At 36.0% G+C, this 18,369-nt stretch overlaps 2 protein-coding genes across 4 annotated transcripts in view; one reads left to right on the top strand and one right to left on the bottom strand.

The window, feature by feature from the left end:
* Positions 1-10,664, top strand: part of LOC105567379 (alpha-tocopherol transfer protein-like) — a 15,801-nt gene extending 5,137 nt beyond the window's left edge. For 2 of the 3 annotated variants that reach the window (XM_012022222.1, XM_012022224.1), the window contains exons 2-5: positions 7,936-8,109; positions 8,612-9,165; positions 9,695-9,845; positions 9,981-10,664. In XM_012022222.1, the coding sequence (XP_011877612.1) occupies positions 7,936-8,109; positions 8,612-9,165; positions 9,695-9,845; positions 9,981-10,012 (911 nt within the window). In that variant the 3' untranslated portion in view covers positions 10,013-10,664. The remainder of the gene's footprint in view (positions 1-7,935; positions 8,110-8,611; positions 9,166-9,694; positions 9,846-9,980) is intronic. The other variant, XM_012022223.1, reaches the window with a different exon arrangement.
* Positions 10,665-11,354: 690 nt separating this feature from the next.
* Positions 11,355-15,871, bottom strand: LOC105567371 (alpha-tocopherol transfer protein-like). Its single transcript, XM_012022199.1, has 7 exons — positions 15,789-15,871; positions 15,436-15,702; positions 13,415-13,509; positions 12,518-12,763; positions 12,056-12,250; positions 11,783-11,954; positions 11,355-11,692 (listed from the first exon to the last, which is right to left on the bottom strand). Exons 2-7 carry the CDS (start codon positions 15,668-15,670, stop codon positions 11,655-11,657), a joined length of 981 nt encoding a protein of 326 aa, XP_011877589.1. The 5' UTR covers positions 15,671-15,702; positions 15,789-15,871; the 3' UTR covers positions 11,355-11,654.
* Positions 15,872-18,369: the final 2,498 nt, after the last annotated feature.

Below are 18,369 nucleotides of genomic sequence, written 5' to 3'. Positions count from 1 at the left end.
ATACGAGTGTCGCTATGTCCCGAACCTCAATTGAGAATTGTTATTTAAAAACAGCAAAATGGTGCCAGTTTGTAGCCAGAAAAGTACTTTTCAAAACTTCTTTTCAAACTGGCACCATTTTGCTGTTTTTAAATAAAAATTCTCAATTGAGGTTCGGGACATAGCGACACTCGTATAGATTAAAAATCTTTTTGATTTTTGTTTCAGGTAAGCCTGAATGATAAACGTCATCAACGCAGCGAACTTGCATCCCAAAAAGATTTATTTCATTGTATGATGTACGTTTACTGTGAATAAAATTGTTAAAGATAAGCACAGTTTTGGGCCGTTAAAGTGGGATGATCCCTTAACTTTTATCTTACAAGGGGACACTTTACTAACCGAGCTACCTCGATCCGATTGGTCGGATACTAACGGGACGGTTCTTAAATCGCTGTTTTTCAATTATTTAAAAATGTATAACTCGAAAACTACGGACGCCAAGACACGTATAGTTTTTGGCCTCTAGAATCACCAAAAAAATTGGCATCCCTATTCTCGATGTACGGGATGTAGTGTCCCTCTGTATATAATAATAAGATCGAAGTTAAACGACGTTGGTGAAGACTCGAGTAAGACCGATATCACGTCTTCGGCATCAACTTTCTAAGGCCGAGCGTACGTCGACGCACGTACCAGGTAAGTGAATGGTCGAACACCATTCACATTTTCATCTGTTCGAACGCGCGCTTCGGTAGTGCACGTCGGCGCGTTGTCTATTTATTTTGACTACGCTCCTCATTTACTGCAATCATACCAAACTGCTCGCAATGTGCTGCAGCAACAAACGTGAGTACCGTTCTCTTCAATGACCGCCTTTTAACAGCCTGAAAATCGGTGACGTCCTCGTAATTATAGCAGCATCGTTCGTTAGGAAATAACAGTACCTTGCGAAACCAAGTGCTTTCTGAAGTTATTTCGCCCCAATTTATACACCGCGATAACTTTTTATTGTTTGTAAAACCGTCGTCTCGTTGAGGCATGTGTTTATTGAATTCGTTAATTAGGCCACTGCGTGACTTAAACAAAGGTGATCACATGATAAAAATTTTCCGGGTGTGCACTTTCGCAATCGCCCAATTGCGATGACATTATTGCACTGCGTTACGCAATGAATCGGTGACGATCTCGTGTAGCTTAATATTCATGTCCGTTTATTTTGTGTATTGAAAAGAGTTATGCTCTTATGCAAAATTTCTTGGCTAATAAGAATATATTGTACTTATACTACAGTTTGTTACTAATATAACTTATATTCGTGTAACTTCTAGTTTATATAATATATTCACATAACATTTAAAACCTGATACAGAAAATATTTAGCGTTCAAGGTTTATAGTAGTCACTCTAAAGTAAAAAAGAAAGGAGAATTTTAAAATAATTATATCTGTGTGGATGCATTTATTTATGATATTCTTATAAACCAGTAGACGAGTATACTTAAAGTCATCAATGATGAATAAAACAGAAATAAAGCTTCTTATTGATCCAACTGGCAATATATTTAGTTAAATGTTACATTTGGTACGACGTTTCGGTTACTTGATAAAGACCTGATACTTGGGTCGAGTGATATATTGCTAGTTGGATCAACAAGAAGCTTTATTTCTATTTTATTCTTATAAACTTTTCTAACTCCGTATATTAAGCTACTTAATTATTATACATTACGCAAACATATAAAAAGTGTTGACGTATCCACGCATGGATGGGAAACAGAATTGAAGATTTATGGTAGTTTATGCAACGACAGTTTTTGTAACGCGTTTCTAGCAACAAGAAAAAAAGAGATAAAAAAATTGCAAATGATTCAACACAACATTTTTTTTTATGAGATATCCTTGAATCATAAATTATTGTTTAAGATAGCTGAGGATTTGTCGGAAATGAATTATTATAGCTATGCAATCTGACGTTATAAACCGTTCGCCTTTCCCAGCTCGCTATTTTCTTGAGAATTCTTTCAACTGGCCTTTCTAACAGAAAACATACGGAACTTTTTACGCTCATTTCCCGATCATCTCCGGACTAGTAGAACGGATAATAAGGATTTCTTTTAATTGCTTTCCTCCGCTATTATCCGAGATTTGTCGCACGTGAGGCTCTTAGGCCATTCTCACAGAGAGATTACTTTATGTTTCTTAAAAACACAAAAATGTACAATATAATAAATCGATCAAATAAACTCCATTATATTTATAAGGCGGCGCACTTTCTATGCCATTAATGTACGTCAAAAACTTGAATAGACAATGATAAAGATAATTTATTAGTAACAAGATTGTCAAAGTTACCAGTTAATCGAATATTTTTACGATTGATTTAGTGCTCTGATATGTTTCGGAGAAGCAGAAAATATCTTTTGAATTTTATATGATGAATAAAGATTATATTTGGAATTCTCGATACTGCATTTCCAAAGTAGTCTTGTGGTGCAAAACTGGTCTTGGATACCACGAAGTAATTTCTCCATGACCGTGACATAAATACGGTATAAACGGCGCGCTCGGACGAACCGTCTCAAGGCGATATCCCGTTGAAATTGGATTCAAGAGGAAATGCCGAATTTCTTATAACGCATTAGTGACATAATGCAGAAATGTAAAATTATTTACGATATATATGTTATTCTTTATTTGCAATATCTTCGACCAATTTACAAATACTCTTGAAGATTATTTGCAAAACGGTCGAACAGTGATGAGAAATAAGTAATTCCTGAAAATTAAAACGCTAAAAAAGGCGTACGTAGTATTTGAACAGACAAATGTGTCATGTAAAAAAGAAAAACGAGCGATTATAAATTATTCATTATTGAAAAGGAATTATGTAATCTTTTAGTTATGTCATCTTCTGTTCGTACTTTGCATGGCGGAAGACGTGTTAGTCTCACCGATATTATATAATTTCGTACAATTGGCGCAGATAAAGCAACATTGCATTTTTATACGGAATCAAGGTCAATGGCGATAAAAACAGTTAGAAAAATATATCAGCGTTTATTTTTACAAAGTGATACGTACGAAGATCAGAGTGCGAATAAAATAAATCTGCAGTACGTGAGAGATCTTAGAGACGATCTTATAGTAAAGTGGACCTGATTGTTGCAAACTTACCGCGTTCGTGCTCCGAAATCTCAGCGGACTCTTCCGATGCGCCTTTGTTGCCGGTTCTTTCGCTTTTAAGGAGCAACGTTTCTAACAAAGAGCCGGGAGCGCCGCTAGTTGATTCGAGAGAAGTCATGAGCATCGCATTTCCCGTTGGCCGGATGTGGCTTCATGGCGCATTACGCGCGATGAAATATTTGACGTTCCATTTACGGCACACCTTTATTTTACGGACGTACTCGTACCTTTTTCCTACCCTGTGTAATTACAATTTTCACGATTCGCCGCAAACGCGAAATTTTCAATCAGTTTACGTAAGTCCGCCAAGTCGTGAATGTATTAAGTAGAAGCTTCGACTTCCTCTTCGGTCTCCTTCTCACTTCCTTCCTCGTGTTTTCACGAAGGTATCCGCGTACATAAACACTCTCAGCTAATCTCTCGACAGACTAAGCAGTTATCTATCAGGTTTCTTCAGCGAAAAAATTATCACGATATCGAAGCGACGTAAGACGATGCTTTTACTCTGGGAAAAAAAGAGACAGCAACCCATTTTGGGACCCACAATTAGTAATCGAATTATTTGGATTGCTCGTAACACTAATCTTTTACGAATTTTTTCGCCGCGTAACTAAAAATCGCAATTAGCTATTCTATCTATATCCAAGATTTTAAACTAATCAATTCTCTCAATTAGTTCTGTCGATATTCAGTAACGCAAAGATAATTTTCACTTAAGAGGCACTAACCGAAATGTTAGGTTGCTTAACTACAAAAATACGGTCCAAATTTTTCTCATAGTAGAGTTGCGAACAATCCAAATAATTCAATTACTATCCGTATCGGTGCGCAGTTCACAAATAGTCGAAAATATACGCGTAGACAACATCTATACTGTTGTTGCGACACATACTATCATATGCCTCGGTGGTCGTATTGGTGAGACACCCGCCTAGTGTGTAGAAAGGTCCAGGTTCAAACCTTGGCTGAGGTAATCATTTTTGCAATAAATTTTCTGTGTTAAAAAATACAGTTTCGCCAGTCATGACCGATTAGAAGCTTAATCAATGTTAGTCATTCGCTGGCGTCAAATAATTCCTGATGTCTCTTTTTTCCCCAGAGTATCTATAGAGAGGATTGATGAAATATAGTATATAAGGAGTATTTGCCATAACCTTTATTCCAGCATTTTTCACGGTCGTGAGATTACATCGTTGAAAGATTACATAAATCGGAAGTATTCGGAATGATCATTATTCTATTTTTGTAGCAGAGCCATTCTTTCATTCTCACACCGGAATACATTTGTCGCGATTACTGTTCGATATTGAATCCGAATGAAATGCGTTAATTTGCTCGCACACATACTCGCCAATATGCACTTTTCGCAATTTGTGAAAGGATGTTTTGGTCGACTGCCAGTTGTTTACAAAACCAATAGCCGTTCCGAAAGCGGGGTAAAGTGCACTTAAGTGCATTCGCGATTGCCAAAGAGTAGAAAACAGTGAAAGGGAGCACCTAGAGTACATTTGCTTCTTTCTAAACATCGCCTACTAATGTTTGTGAGATTGGAATATATTTATTGAAATAGTTCAAAGTTTATTCGCTCGTAATATTCTCTTTCCTTCCTTCTTTAAAATAACTTTTTAACATACTTTGGTCATTAATTATGTTGAAATAATTGTATAACACTAAAATTATAACTTAATTGACTGAAGGAGAGTATGTCTAAAATTACCGGAAAGTAATTCCTCTATTCTTTACTTGTGCATCCTCGAAGTTCACTTGGTCAGAATTTATTGCTTTTTAGCGATTTATGGCTCAAAGATTAGGTCGGTACCTCGAAATTTTCATTCGGAAGAAATTGTTTCCGTCTTCTATCAACGAATATCGTGTATGGAAGATCGATACACCATTAAAGCAGAAGTGCCTCATAAACGACTTCGCAGAAGACGAGGTACTTAACTCCAAACTTGAAATGTAGTTTTCCGTGACGTGTCTCGCCTGCAAACGAGTCGGCTAAGTATCGCGGTGTTTTTCTTTTTCTTTAAGCACAAGCTATAATATTGGAAATACATCTCGATGTTTCCTCGCGTAAAGGCATATTTATAAGCGCGGTAATCTTTGGAAAATCTTACAAACTTACATGCAAATGTGCACGAGGTCACTTTTAATGATCTTGACGTATGCTGAAGAAATACAAAACTTGCAAGTGGGCTGCGTGGGAATTTCACAAATTCCTTTTTCCGCTCCTCCCGTGTCTGATTAACCGCGTCTTTACGTAATTTATAATACCGTGTGTTAAAAAATTAGATCGAGGTGCGATTTCTCGATCCTTCGCCGACGAATAATGACTATTTCTTCTGACGTATATTAAGTGCAACGTGCAAGGCACGCGGTTTGCACAGACCGCGGGAATCGCGTCGACATTGTCTGCTTTTATATATTTGCAATGTAAAGACAATGTCGCAATTAATTCCCACGTGGATGCGATCGCGCGGTCAAGATTCCGAGCTAATTTGCAAACCGCCGCGCGATGCGCCACACGGCCGCGGAAAATAAAGACGGTTCTCACGTGCCATTACGAAATTATCCAGCAGAATGACGCTGGGTGTAATAACGTTCGGCTTAGACGTTGCATAAGTGCATCCTGTAAAATCGCAAGTTCAGGCGCATGGCGTAACATTCTATTACAGCAAGTTCTTCATCTTGCATCTGATATTCCATAACGTGCGCTACGCGCACCGCGCACGCGCACACAAAATAGTTTCTCGGCTTCGCAGACGTGCTGGAGCCATATAAAATAAAAAGACGTCGTTTTGTGCACAATAAAGCGCACGCAGTCGACAGAAACTTGCCCGCACTGATGCACTGGCTCGTTGCACTAACGTTATCAGCGTATCACGACGCGTACTGAGCAGCATTATATTACAACGCGCGTGCACGTAACGTCTCGTCGCATACCATACAGTACGAGTAATAGTTTACAAGTTCGTCAAAATATCGTAATTTTGTGAAAATAAAATGGTGCTTTTCGATTGCGCTTTAGAGAAGTTTGGAAGTGAAGAAAGATTTAAAAATTACTCGAAACCTTGCTAAAAAGAAAATTGCATTATGTTATTTTGCTTTCAGTCGCAGAGTCAAGGTTTACTCTCAAGGCTCTCTCTCTCTTTCTCTCTCTCTCTCCCCCCCTCTCCCCTCCCTCCCCCCCCCCTCTCTCTCTCTCTCTCTCTGAGTCATCGATCTGGAATCATATCACGTAGTAATATTGTTATTGTATGAGATATCTAAAAATAGCGCCGAGCAAATTAAGTCATTAAATAATAATACTACTTCTTCGACGCATTTATATCTTTTTATATAGACACCTTTCGGACTCTGTTCTCAACTTGTCCGTAAAAAAGGATCTCCGAGATCAGTGACCAAGAACATATAAGTCGAAGATACATAATAAAATTATATTATGATTAACATACGCGATACACCGGCGGAATAAATCTCGTTTTTTCTTATTGCTTCATTATGAGGAAGCAAATCGATATGCGATGTTGAATAGAAGCAATATTTATGCAGCGCCAATAATTCCTCGTATATTTTTTTCAACTTTAACATATGTAGTGTATACGTGTGTTTATTTCATAATTTCCTCTCGCTTTTTTTTGTCAATGTAAGTACGATAAATAATCATTGACATTTTCAAAGCAACAATAGTTTGTTTATAACAGTTGCCATAAAAAATGTTTATTAGCAACTCTCTTAACTTGGTGTTTATCTGGCAACAATTTTATTAGCATGATATCTTTCACCATGCAACGCTGTAGAAATCTACCGTAGTGACAGTTATTTGGGAGCCCTGAATAATTATCTGACCACATGACTCCTGATAAAGTAGCTGAGTCACGTTTCCAATGATTGTCCGCGCGAACGTGACGTGCCAACGGAGACTTTTATTTCGCAGCCTCTGTAATTGCTCGGCTACGTCACTGAATTCGTAATGCACCAATTAACCATCGTTCGATGAGTAAACTTAATTTTCTTTTTGCCGATTTATGTGACGAAGTGAACAGTGTCGTTCGACTCCTTGCGAGATTTAGTCATTTCCGCTATTGCACGATATTATACAGAGTGTTATGTAATACCCGCCTCACGTCTTATTTACAGATAGAGCGGATTAGACTGACAGTGAGTTGAAAAGTCCCGTACCATTTTGCAATTTTCGCAATGGTTAAATCGCGCGGCAAAATGCGGCCGTCCCGCGATTGGCGTTGCTAGGCGCGCAGGGCAGTAGGCTAGGCTAAGACAGGGATTTTTAATAATTAATATCTCGTTAACTATTGCGAAAATTTAAATGGTAGAGGACTTTTCGACTTGGTCTAGTCCGCTCTATCCGCAAATAAAAGGTGAGGCAGGTATTACATAACACCCTGTATATCGAAAGCTGTATGCAATAATGAACTCGTTTCAACATTTAAAACAGAGTACGTAGTACAACGTAAAAGTCTAGATGAACTAAATAAAACTTTATTAACTCTTTATGTTTGTATCCTTTTATGTTTAACCTGTAAATAGAGGATATAATTGTTTACAGAAGTGTTTCTTTACATTATCAATACCATTGATAGCTTGACTTGCTAATAAATTAGTATAAGTTAGCTATTAGTTAAATTATTATTCCCGTCTACGAGAGTTTACTATTCTTGTTAAAGAGTGTCAGCTGTTGAAGAAAAACTGAATGATATTAGCTAAAAGTCGAGAGAGGCTCTTTTACTAACATATATGTGTACTTTTTCAGGACTCATGTTATCCAACATTAAAGAAGTACCATTTATAAAACTCGATGACATGATACTCGAGTTCGAACTGGACGATCCTAGCCCGGAATTTCAAGAAATCGCGAAGAAGGAATTAAGAGAGACTCCCGAGATTCAAAAAATGTCGATAGCACGTCTGCAGGAATTATTAAAAGGTAACGCGGGAAATACAAAAGATCTAATAAATTAACATAAAGATTATGAGATACGAAACGTATCTCGTACGATACAGTAAGATATACCGTTACGGACCCAGTTTTTGATCAGAACCCAATTCTTGATCAACTTATATAAGTAAGGTACAATAAATTGTTGTAAATGTCAATACGTTAAACGCATGCCAAATGGGCTTTAGTACTTAAATAGCCTTAATCCCAGTCTACAATAATTGATATAAGCGTTAAACCCTAAGAAATTGATCAATCACAATTGAAAATGAGAAGAATACTCGACTGTAATTGATCAATCTCTTAGGGCGTAGGACTGAAATCATCTATTGTAAACTGGGACTTATCTCTCTCGATCTTTGAATTGCTTGAATAACTTGTTATCACGATATCAAGGCGCTCAAAGGCGTCCAAGAAATATATTTGGAAATTTTTTAAAACTTCTCGAATATGTTTCGCCAAAACGTTTAAAACCCTCTTTATCCGACAGCCGAGAAGGATCTGAAAACCCCATTGGACCACGAGGCTTGGTTGATCAGGTTTCTGAGGCCGTGCAAGTACTATCCTGAGTCGTCGCTCACTCTCGTCAAGAACTATTACAACTTCAAGGTGAAACACGCGTCCGTGTACAATAATTTGAAGCCGAGCACTGCGAAGAATATCTTCGAGCATAACATCCTAACCGTGCTGCCTAATCGCGATCAGCACGGCAGACGCATGTTGTTAGTTGAGCTCGGCAAAAAGTGGAAGCATAATAAATGCAGTCTCGACGAGGTCTACAAAGGATGCGTGCTGTATTTAGAAGGTGCCATGATCGAGCCGATCACGCAGATCGCTGGCGGGGTCGTCATATTTGACTTGGACGGCCTCAGCCTCCAGCAAGCCTGGCAATTCACCCCACCATTTGCTAAGAGAATAGTCGATCTGCTTCAGGAGGCGATGCCTCTTAGAATCAAAAACATACACATCGTTAACCAGCCGTACGTATTTAACATGGTGTTCGCTCTGTTCAAACCGTTCCTGAACGAGAAATTGAAGAACAGGGTGAGTATTAAGGATCCTACTAACAAGGGGAGTACCAGGTAGTGGCCTCGCCGATTTTCTCCAACTTTATATGTGTCGTAGTATCAATCCCCAACTACTTCATGTGCACGTGATACGGTGAAGTAGTTGGGGATTGATACTACGACACATACAAGTTCGAGAAAATCGGTGAGGCCACTACCTGATACTCCCCTTGTAAGTAAAAGGTTAGCAATGCACTAGTAGTTTGCCAGCAAAAATCCAGCAGAATCTGTTCCTTTTCATAATACATTTAAGTAAAATACATTTAAGTGGCAACGAAATTGATAGATACTGCTGAGTTTTTGCAGTCTACTGTCACATTCTATCGGTAGATTCGATTTATGCCGACAAAATTTGTAGCAGACGCTTTGCAACAGATTTGGCTAGCTTGAAATATCAGTCGTTCTTTAAAAGAAATAGGATCTTAAATATATCTTGATTGTCAAAAATTCACAACTCACTTTGCTTAACAATTTTTATATCTTCCTTCACTTTTCTCTTCCGCCAGATAATCTTTCATGGCACCGACCGTAAATCATTGTATCAATATATACCACCGGCATATTTACCGTCGCAATTCGGTGGTACACAAGTATTGAAACAGTTATCCGGGCCCGAATGGTACTCATTGCTGATACAAGTCGACAAGGAATTCGACGGTAAGTCCAAAGGAAAACTTTATCAGTCATCATTTGTAAAGGTAACCCGAACGCAATTGAAATAAAGTTCTATTTTGAAGACGCGAATGTTCCATTAAAACTTTATGATAAAAAAGATCTTTTTTTCTGTTGCAGCAATCAATTCGTATGGCTATAAAAAGAAATAATTTCTCAGTCACTAAATTTAATCACAGTAAAAAGGTATTTAAAATAATTACGGAGAAACAATTACACAACGATTTTTCCGAGGAGAAATATTCTATTTAGCATCGATTACGACGATCGTGGACTATTGTTCACCCTTCGAAACACCCTATAACAAAGCCTTGCTCACGTTATAAATTTATTTAGTTCAATATTATGTAGTCTTTTAATTTTAATTTTTTTTTGTTTTCAGCAATTCAGTAAGACTACATAAAATAATGCAACAATGCAAAAAGAGCGACATAACCGTTAATATCGCAATAATTATGTCGCATTATTTTCGGACTTTTTTAAATCTTGATACGGCAAAATTGGCACCGTATCAATTAGATATCAGTGATCTCATTTCAGATTTGTATTTTTGATTTTTATCATAATTTCAATTACTCTGTTATCATGCGATAAATATATTATGCATTCCGTAAATTTTGTACATTGAATGACATATTCATATATAATTTATTTAAAGTGTATACATATGTTATATGTATATGTAGTTAGCTATTATTAAAATTTCTAAAACTATATATAAGTTATGTACTTAAATAGCATACGTTCGATACGTAGTTTTGGTGTAAAATTGTAATAAAGAAATCATTGCTATTGTGGGTTTGATATTCGTATAATTTTTTTATAATAAATATATTTAGTAAATTGTGGCGAGCGTGTCGCAGAGAAATGTGCGCTGCTTAGTAAATAAATGAACAAAAAGATCCGAGTTCAAATCTAGCCGCGAACACCGCTGGTTTTTTCAGACGCTACCTCTCAGAGGAAAGTGGCAACCACCGAGAGTATCCTGCCACACGTACGGGTCTTTAGGGGTATAGTCCTCCAGGTTGGAGGTTTTCTTCGGCAAAGCAATTCGTGGACAAACTTACGCGTGACGAAAAACGTGTACGAACACTGCTTTGTTATCAATCGAGAAAACATATTTCAAAGGAAATAATAAAGCTGAATAAGTTAGAGGTAAAATTATAGAAATTGTTAAGACAAAATCGAGAAACTTTCTACAATTTTGTACATAGTTTAGTACCGCATCGTAGCACAAGTATTGTATATAATTTAGCGTACTTTCAGTTATGTGTTCTCTCTCTCTCTCTCTCTCTCTCTCTCTCTCTCTCTCTCTCTCTCTCTCTCTCTCTCTCATTTTTTATTATACCATATATTATTTTACCGTATAGTATTAAAACAAAATTTTAACTTTAATCTACACATAATTCTTTATTTATTTAATTTTCTTTATTATTGTAATTGAAAGATTTTGGGGCGAAAAGGTAAATAATAAAAAGAATTTTTTTTAAATAATTTTATTCATAAATTACAGTTTTGCAACATTTTTCTGTCGGCCATTTATATAATATATTTACATCTTTAAATACAAACTCTATATCTACTAGATGAAGTCTACGTATCATTAGGTAACATACACTTTGTACCCTTTTTGCACAATTGCGACTTTCAGAATATCGTAACACTCTTGAGCTGCATCTTATCAGGTACCAGACCCCATTAATTTTAACACTCTTATTACAGCTTCAAGCATATAATTGATAATAGTCGACCATAATAGTCGTCAATGGTAAAACGTATTGACCCTTTCTGCAGCTATTGTTTATCAGTTTTGAATCCATATTGCAGTTCAGCTGAAGATACAAAATACAATTCTATTGATGTAGTTTAAATCGCGAATTTATATGTATATTAGTTTATATATGTTATATATATATGATTACCTAAAAAGGCAGGTTCGCAACAAAGCATATTCTGCCACAGCGTCACACCGTATTGTTCTTCTGCCATTTTTATTTCACCTCCATGCCTCTGGAGCAATGCCTTCTTATCTACAAAAGCCATTAAGGATTCCCAGTTTGTCCCATGAATGTGAATCCGACTGCGAACCTTCTCCTACATCACGTTATAACAATTTTATAAAAAGTTCTAAAATTGACCACACATTTATTGTCATGACAATTTATAAAAAGGAATCATAAGATAATAGATCGTACCTCCAAGAACGGTTTGAATATCGCGAATGCTATACTGAAGATACGGGACTGATTCACAATGTGAATACCTTTGAGGCGAGTGGGCATAGATTTCTGAATAAAGTCTACTAACATTTTCGCAAATGACGGTGTAAGATATGTGATGTGATTGAGTGACAAACCTCCGACGTCTAAAATAATATGCACACCCGCGATCTAAAAGTAAAATAAAGTTTCACATCTATTTGTTCTTACATCTATTTGTGAAGCACTCTAGAGATTTCCACAAGCCCAAGGAAAAATGCAAAGTCAAGATGACGTTAATTTGATGTAATATTGACCAAAATATGACATAAATTTGGTTAATATGACATCAAATTGACATCATCTTGACTTTTCATTTTCCTTGGGAATTTCTCTTTTAAATATTGTTTCTAATAAATACCGATCTATCAATTGAAGAAATATTTTCCGACGACAAACCTGAGTTCTGTATTCGAGAAATGCTAGGAACAGGATGAGTATCACGCCTTTGAAAAATTCATGAGTCGACACTTGCTTCGGATTCCAATGTTTTCCACCCTCGACTACTATAACTCTGCATCCCTCAAATGTACGAAGCGGCAGTGGATATATCACACCGGCGCAAATTGCAGTTTTATCTTTGGTGATGGTTAAATCTTTATACACGTTTGGATAGTTTAGGCGGTATTGAAAATATCGTTTTAGCTGTTGAATAAAATGTTCGAATGATTTATTGTTATTGTCTAACACTGTATTAAATGCAGAAAGCAATAGAACCGAGCGAGTGTATTTTGGGTTTAACCTCAACCTCGACCACTCTGGAAGTGATTCTTCCTATGCAAAAAGTCGAGGCGATTTATTATTTAGCACGCATTTCTAGTGTTTAATAAAAATTCAATATTAAATGTCATAGTAAGAAAGCTTTAAATTAATTTTTAAATATAAATGGGATATTAAGTCTTGTTATATAATTAACTAAAGATAATTTTTTCATCTGCAGATTTTTCTTTGCAGTTCAGTTTGCCTTTTATATTCAGTAGTTAATAATGCAAGAAGTAATTGGCTCAATAATCAGGAAGGTAATACAATGCAAAATTGGTCAGAGAATCTGTGCATCCGATTGTTTTAGGACTATATAATTCTGAATATTTAATTATTGCACAGTCAATTTTATATACACTAGAACCTACTAGAAGGATAGAGCTAAACATATTTTCAAAAAAAGAATATTCTTTTTTTTTTGTGAAGGTCGCGAATGGCCATTCTTAAAAGGTTCCAGTATGACATGAGCATACAAATTGCAATTTAAAACGAGATTAACTCGTGATATAAAAGATATTACACAATGTAACTTACTAGCGAGAAAGCACTTTTCGCATACCATTTGCATGGACGTAAAAATACTAGTAAGTAGTCTTCCACATCTCTCGGTACATTCAGATCAGGATTCTCTAAAAAATTAAACAAAAGAGATAATTTTATAAAAAAAATTATTTCCAATTCTGTAGCGTGTACAAGGTATTATATTGGGCGTATAATTTATGCAAACGAAATTAAAGGCAAAGCGGGTCAAGGATATATTAATGGTCCGTATTAAAAATATCCCACGTTTCTTTCATTGAGCATTAAACAAAGCAGTTTGCAACAATAATGGGTACAATTATCTAATACAGTTATCTTTAAGTACTTCTTTTTTGCCAAGGTGTACGTAAGCTTCTGATTAAAGGTCCAAAACTGATAACTATGCAGAATGTAACGCCAATACTCGTACGAGACTTACTTGGTTGCATTATAATAATCAAAGTTGTCGTAATTTCAACGGTGATTGCGCAAGAACAAATAGGCATCTAAAGTTTACCATATTTAAGGTAACGAAATTCAGTATAAAAATATTATGTTATTTTATTTTATTAGGATTTTTCTTAAGAATTTTTAATACCTTGTATTTTTAAGAGCCTTCAAGCCACATATGAATTTTTGTCATAAAATGACTCAAAAAGTCTCCTAAAATATTGGTCAGTTTACTCAAGTGATACTCTATAATTATATTCTGGTTATGTTAGTTATTATTATTAGTTATTAGTGTAAAATCGGCTGAAATATTTTACCACTTTAAGTAATGCTGATGATGATAATAGATGTATATTACTGAATTTAAAGTCTTTGAGAACAAAAACGGTTTATAGGTTTGACTTGTGGCAATGGTACTTTCGATCAGGATCACTTGAAGTACAATGTGGCAAAGTTTCAGCCAATTTTACCTAAATCCATTTTCCAAAAAAAGAAGTATTATCCTTGTATATTTTCCTTAAAAAGAAGTGCGGGAATGTTTGCTTGTGGCGAGATCACCTCATTATACGACTCGCTCGAAAGCATGACGCGTGATTTAATTAACGATATTACGATGCAGGCGCGAGCAACTTTCGTTTTTACTTGATTCGTATGAGCATGAGCTGAATTCATATGCCGTTTTCACCGTGTACTTTTACCATTGTTAAATTGACCGTTGACCGCGATAAAACATGAACAATAATTGCATACAAATTTCGTTTTTGCTCTAGCAACGTCATTTGATCTATTTATTGCTACACTTTGAACAGGAAGAAACTAATCACCACTTTTTCTTTACGTGTTAGATAACCCAGCGAGAAATGACTCGTTGGTCGATGTCGAAAGGATTTAGAATTAACATCGACATCGTCATGGGAATATAAAACATTAATTCATCACTGTTTTGTGAATTGGATGATTTTCTACGACATGCGTCTAATTGTGTAAGTACGTCTTGGTAGAATCGCATGTTTCATTAGTGGTTACGTAAAAAAAGAAAGTATTCCAGTAGTTATCACGCTTCCTTGAACGAATTAATTACCCTGGTAGAAATTGCCTTGTCGGCGCCGTGACACTGGTGAGCGCCGTGCAAGTTTGCCACGCCAAAATCTTATTTTCAAAACTAGAAAGATCCATATCAGGACCACATCAGGGCCATACTCACATCTGATATGGAAATGACGTAGCATTACTATATATGATTTTCTGTATTGGCGAAAAATCTATTAAGCTATTGAAAACTAATAGTGTTTAATAGATTTTTCTTCAATATTGGAATAGTTCAAAATATATTTGTTCATAAAGCACACAGAGAAAACTGTTTCTTTGGATTTAATTCAAATATTATATCCAAATAATAAATTCAGATACAATCAAATTTATTGAATTCATAAAAATCTCTGTCCCATATGTGCCATGTCAATAATTTACTGTAGTCCCACACGTTTGTACATGACACTTATTGGTATTATGCTAGCCACGATTTTGCCAAATTAACACAATGATAACTACATTTTTAGTTTTGCTACCAATTAAACTTTTGCTACCTGAAAGAAGCTCTTTCAATTCCTTGAAACCTTGGGCGACAACTTCCGGCGTTTCCCGCAACTCCTTCTTGGCTTTCTCGACAAAAAATTCACCGACTGCGTTCATTTCGACGCAAAGTTGGTGTTCACCAAACATTAACTTCGGAGCGTCCTTCTGCCAGATCTCGTATAATATTTGTTTGGTTTTTGGATCCAGCGAAGGTTTAATGTCTTTAAGAGACACGGATAATGCCATTGTATCTGACTGGATTGCAGCACGATGGATATCTGTGAGACAATTGTATCAACCGAATTATCGCCTATCGAAAATAAGTATAGAAAATCGAAACATGATATTTCGTTAACACACATACTATGTCAATTTCACAAGTTTTGTGAAGATAGGAGTAATTTTAACGAATGTTCACAAACGTGAGTTGAGACAGGAATGCCGATTTTATGCGCTCCGTTTCCCGTTAGTCGAGGCACTGTACATTCATCAGAATTTTACCATATGTATGTATCGCGAAAGTAGTTACACGCTTACGTAAACTAATACACACACACACACACACACACACACACACACGTGTGTGTGTGCATAAAGTAAATGTTGCAAGTAAAACAAGTTTTATGTACAATCAGCTGAAACGAAAAGCAGAATATAGCAGTGTGTGGGCGTTGAAGCTATGTGTTGCAAAACTGTTGAAATGAAAGAATGTTCGACGGATTGCCCAATTTTTTCTTTTCTGCTTAGGTATCGTTTTCGCATGGCCCATAATACTGATCAACCATGCATTAGTATAATATTAGTATAATATAATAGTTTTATTTTTCAACATAATTTAATTTTCCAAATCATTTTCTCGTTTATAATGTAAAATTTTATTTTATTTATAGAAGCAATAATTTTTTCAAGATACTACATTTCGTTCGGCATTTTAGCTTTTCAATGTCACACATTAACATTGAAAATGCAAATCACAAGTTATTATTAGTGGAAACCACTAACAATTAAGCTTTATCCACGTTTCAAGCACATTTTTTACTCCTAGATCTCACTTGAAAAGGACCTAAACCAAAGGTCGAAACGTTGTGAAGGCGTATTCAATAAATTTGGCCAGGTAAGGTCGATTAAAATCTGAAATGTTATTACTAACTTATCAAAATGGATGGATTTTCGCTCACTGTACGCGAAAATGTCTGCTATGAAAAACACGTATTCATTTTCCCCTCATCGCACTTATTCCTACCGCAAAATAAATTTACAAGATGCTTCATGATTTGACATTCTGATTTCCTTGAATAACTCAAGAAACTACATGCTCTCACTAATTAGCAAATGCAATTGTTTCACAGAACACAGGTATTTCTAGAAAAATATCTTCATTCAATATTTGGTTTCGTCGTTAGCAAATTTAGAATACCTTGACGTTAATACTGGTAAGCATAAAATTTAAAGAACTCCTTCCTACTTTGCTGTAAATTGTTGGCTATCGTATTATATAAATACATTACATATTCGTACAAAGTACACAACGTACAAAGTATACAACGATATTTTTCTAGAAATACCTGTGTTCTGTGAAACAATTGCATTTGCTGATTAGTGAGTCATGAATCATCTTGTAAATTTATTTTGCGGTAGGAATAAGTGCGATGAGGGGAAAATGAATACGATTTTGCAAGAAATAAAATAATTTTCCATGTTTTTCTTAATGAGAAAAACTTGCACGATATTGTTTTTTTCTTAAAGCGATGCGTCGCACGCTTCTACCAATAAAGTAATCATAAATACCACTTCCTCTATACTACTGGACTGCTAATTTCGAGCTGAAAAGTGAGACAAGAGTCCCGCCATATCTGGTTAGGTAAATAAAGTAGTAGTGACACACCGATGTGCACATGCTGCTTTATTTACCTAACGAGACATGGCGGAACTCTTGCCGCAGCTCAAAGGTAGTAATCTAGTAGTATATAGAAGTTTGTTGTTTTAACGCCACGGACAAAGTATAATAACAGTATTTATGTAACCGCATTAAATGACTAACCGTTAATGCTTTGATAATTGAATGGAACTGACAATATTTCTCTCTTTCCAACGTAACCATTAGTCACTATCGTAACACTAATATTGATGCATTGTATTATATGTATATGTATATTATGTTTTGGATTTTTTAATTTATATTATTATCTTTATCGTTTTTAATATTACAGAAAGTACAATATCATCAGATAATATTAGGTGTAGAAATTAATTGCCGGCCTTTTTTTAATAAGATCAATATTTAATTATAAGTAAACCAATTGCATTTCAATCTTCAAAATAATCGCCTTTTTATGGGTAGCTGGCAAATCCCGTCTCGGTAAAGTTTTAAATCAATGAATACTGTGGTGCTATTGTCGCCATCTTCTACCGAAGATTCTTCTGAAGTGCATATCAACATGGTAATGTTGACCGCAATAGATGGTAATCAAAAAGTCTGATGAATAAGCCGCGTGAGAGAGAACTTTCTAGTCCAAGTAACGCAGAACTTCATTGTTTTCGCAGTGTGCGGCCGTGCGTTGTCATGCAGTAGAGATCACCTTCCTTAGCCTCACTGGCAATAAATTATCGTTTTATACATGTTATACAGGGTGTCAGATTCGATATGGACGACCCCAAAGATTATAGTAGATTGGGTTAAACTGAGAAGAAAAGTTATATAAAATTTTACAAAATCGTAATTATTATCGGCCTAGTTCAGAAAAACGTCTGAGCCAATAAGTGCACGGAGGAGCGAAAGGCCGGACTCGGCAGCATGCAAAATGGTGTGTTTGTTGACATCTCTCAAAAAACGATAGCGAACGCGTTCGCCCGCTCACCGCTCCCCGCTCGCCACCGTCTCTCATCGATCGATGCGTGACTCCACCTCTCGCTATCGATTTTTCAGAGATGTCAACAAACACACC

This window comes from Vollenhovia emeryi, unplaced genomic scaffold, assembly GCF_000949405.1.
Source record: "Vollenhovia emeryi isolate VEMERY1.0 unplaced genomic scaffold, V.emery_V1.0 DF939138.1, whole genome shotgun sequence".
In the NCBI taxonomy this organism is placed as follows: Eukaryota; Metazoa; Arthropoda; class Insecta; order Hymenoptera; family Formicidae; genus Vollenhovia; species Vollenhovia emeryi.
The sequence above is the reverse complement of the archived record's forward strand: the minus strand, read 5'-3'. Positions and strand labels throughout refer to the sequence as shown.

Bases quoted from the DNA above. Each gene is read 5' to 3' on its own strand.
- LOC105567371 (XM_012022199.1), bottom strand. From the start codon at position 15,670: ATGGCATTATCCGTGTCTCTTAAAGACATTAAACCTTCGCTGGATCCA. The intron at 12,251-12,517 runs GTTTGTCGTCGG...TTTTACTTTTAG, and splicing joins TTCTCGAATACAGAACTCAG to ATCGCGGGTGTGCATATTAT. The intron at 11,693-11,782 runs GTAATCATATAT...TTGTATCTTCAG, and splicing joins TTGCGAACCTGCCTTTTTAG to CTGAACTGCAATATGGATTC.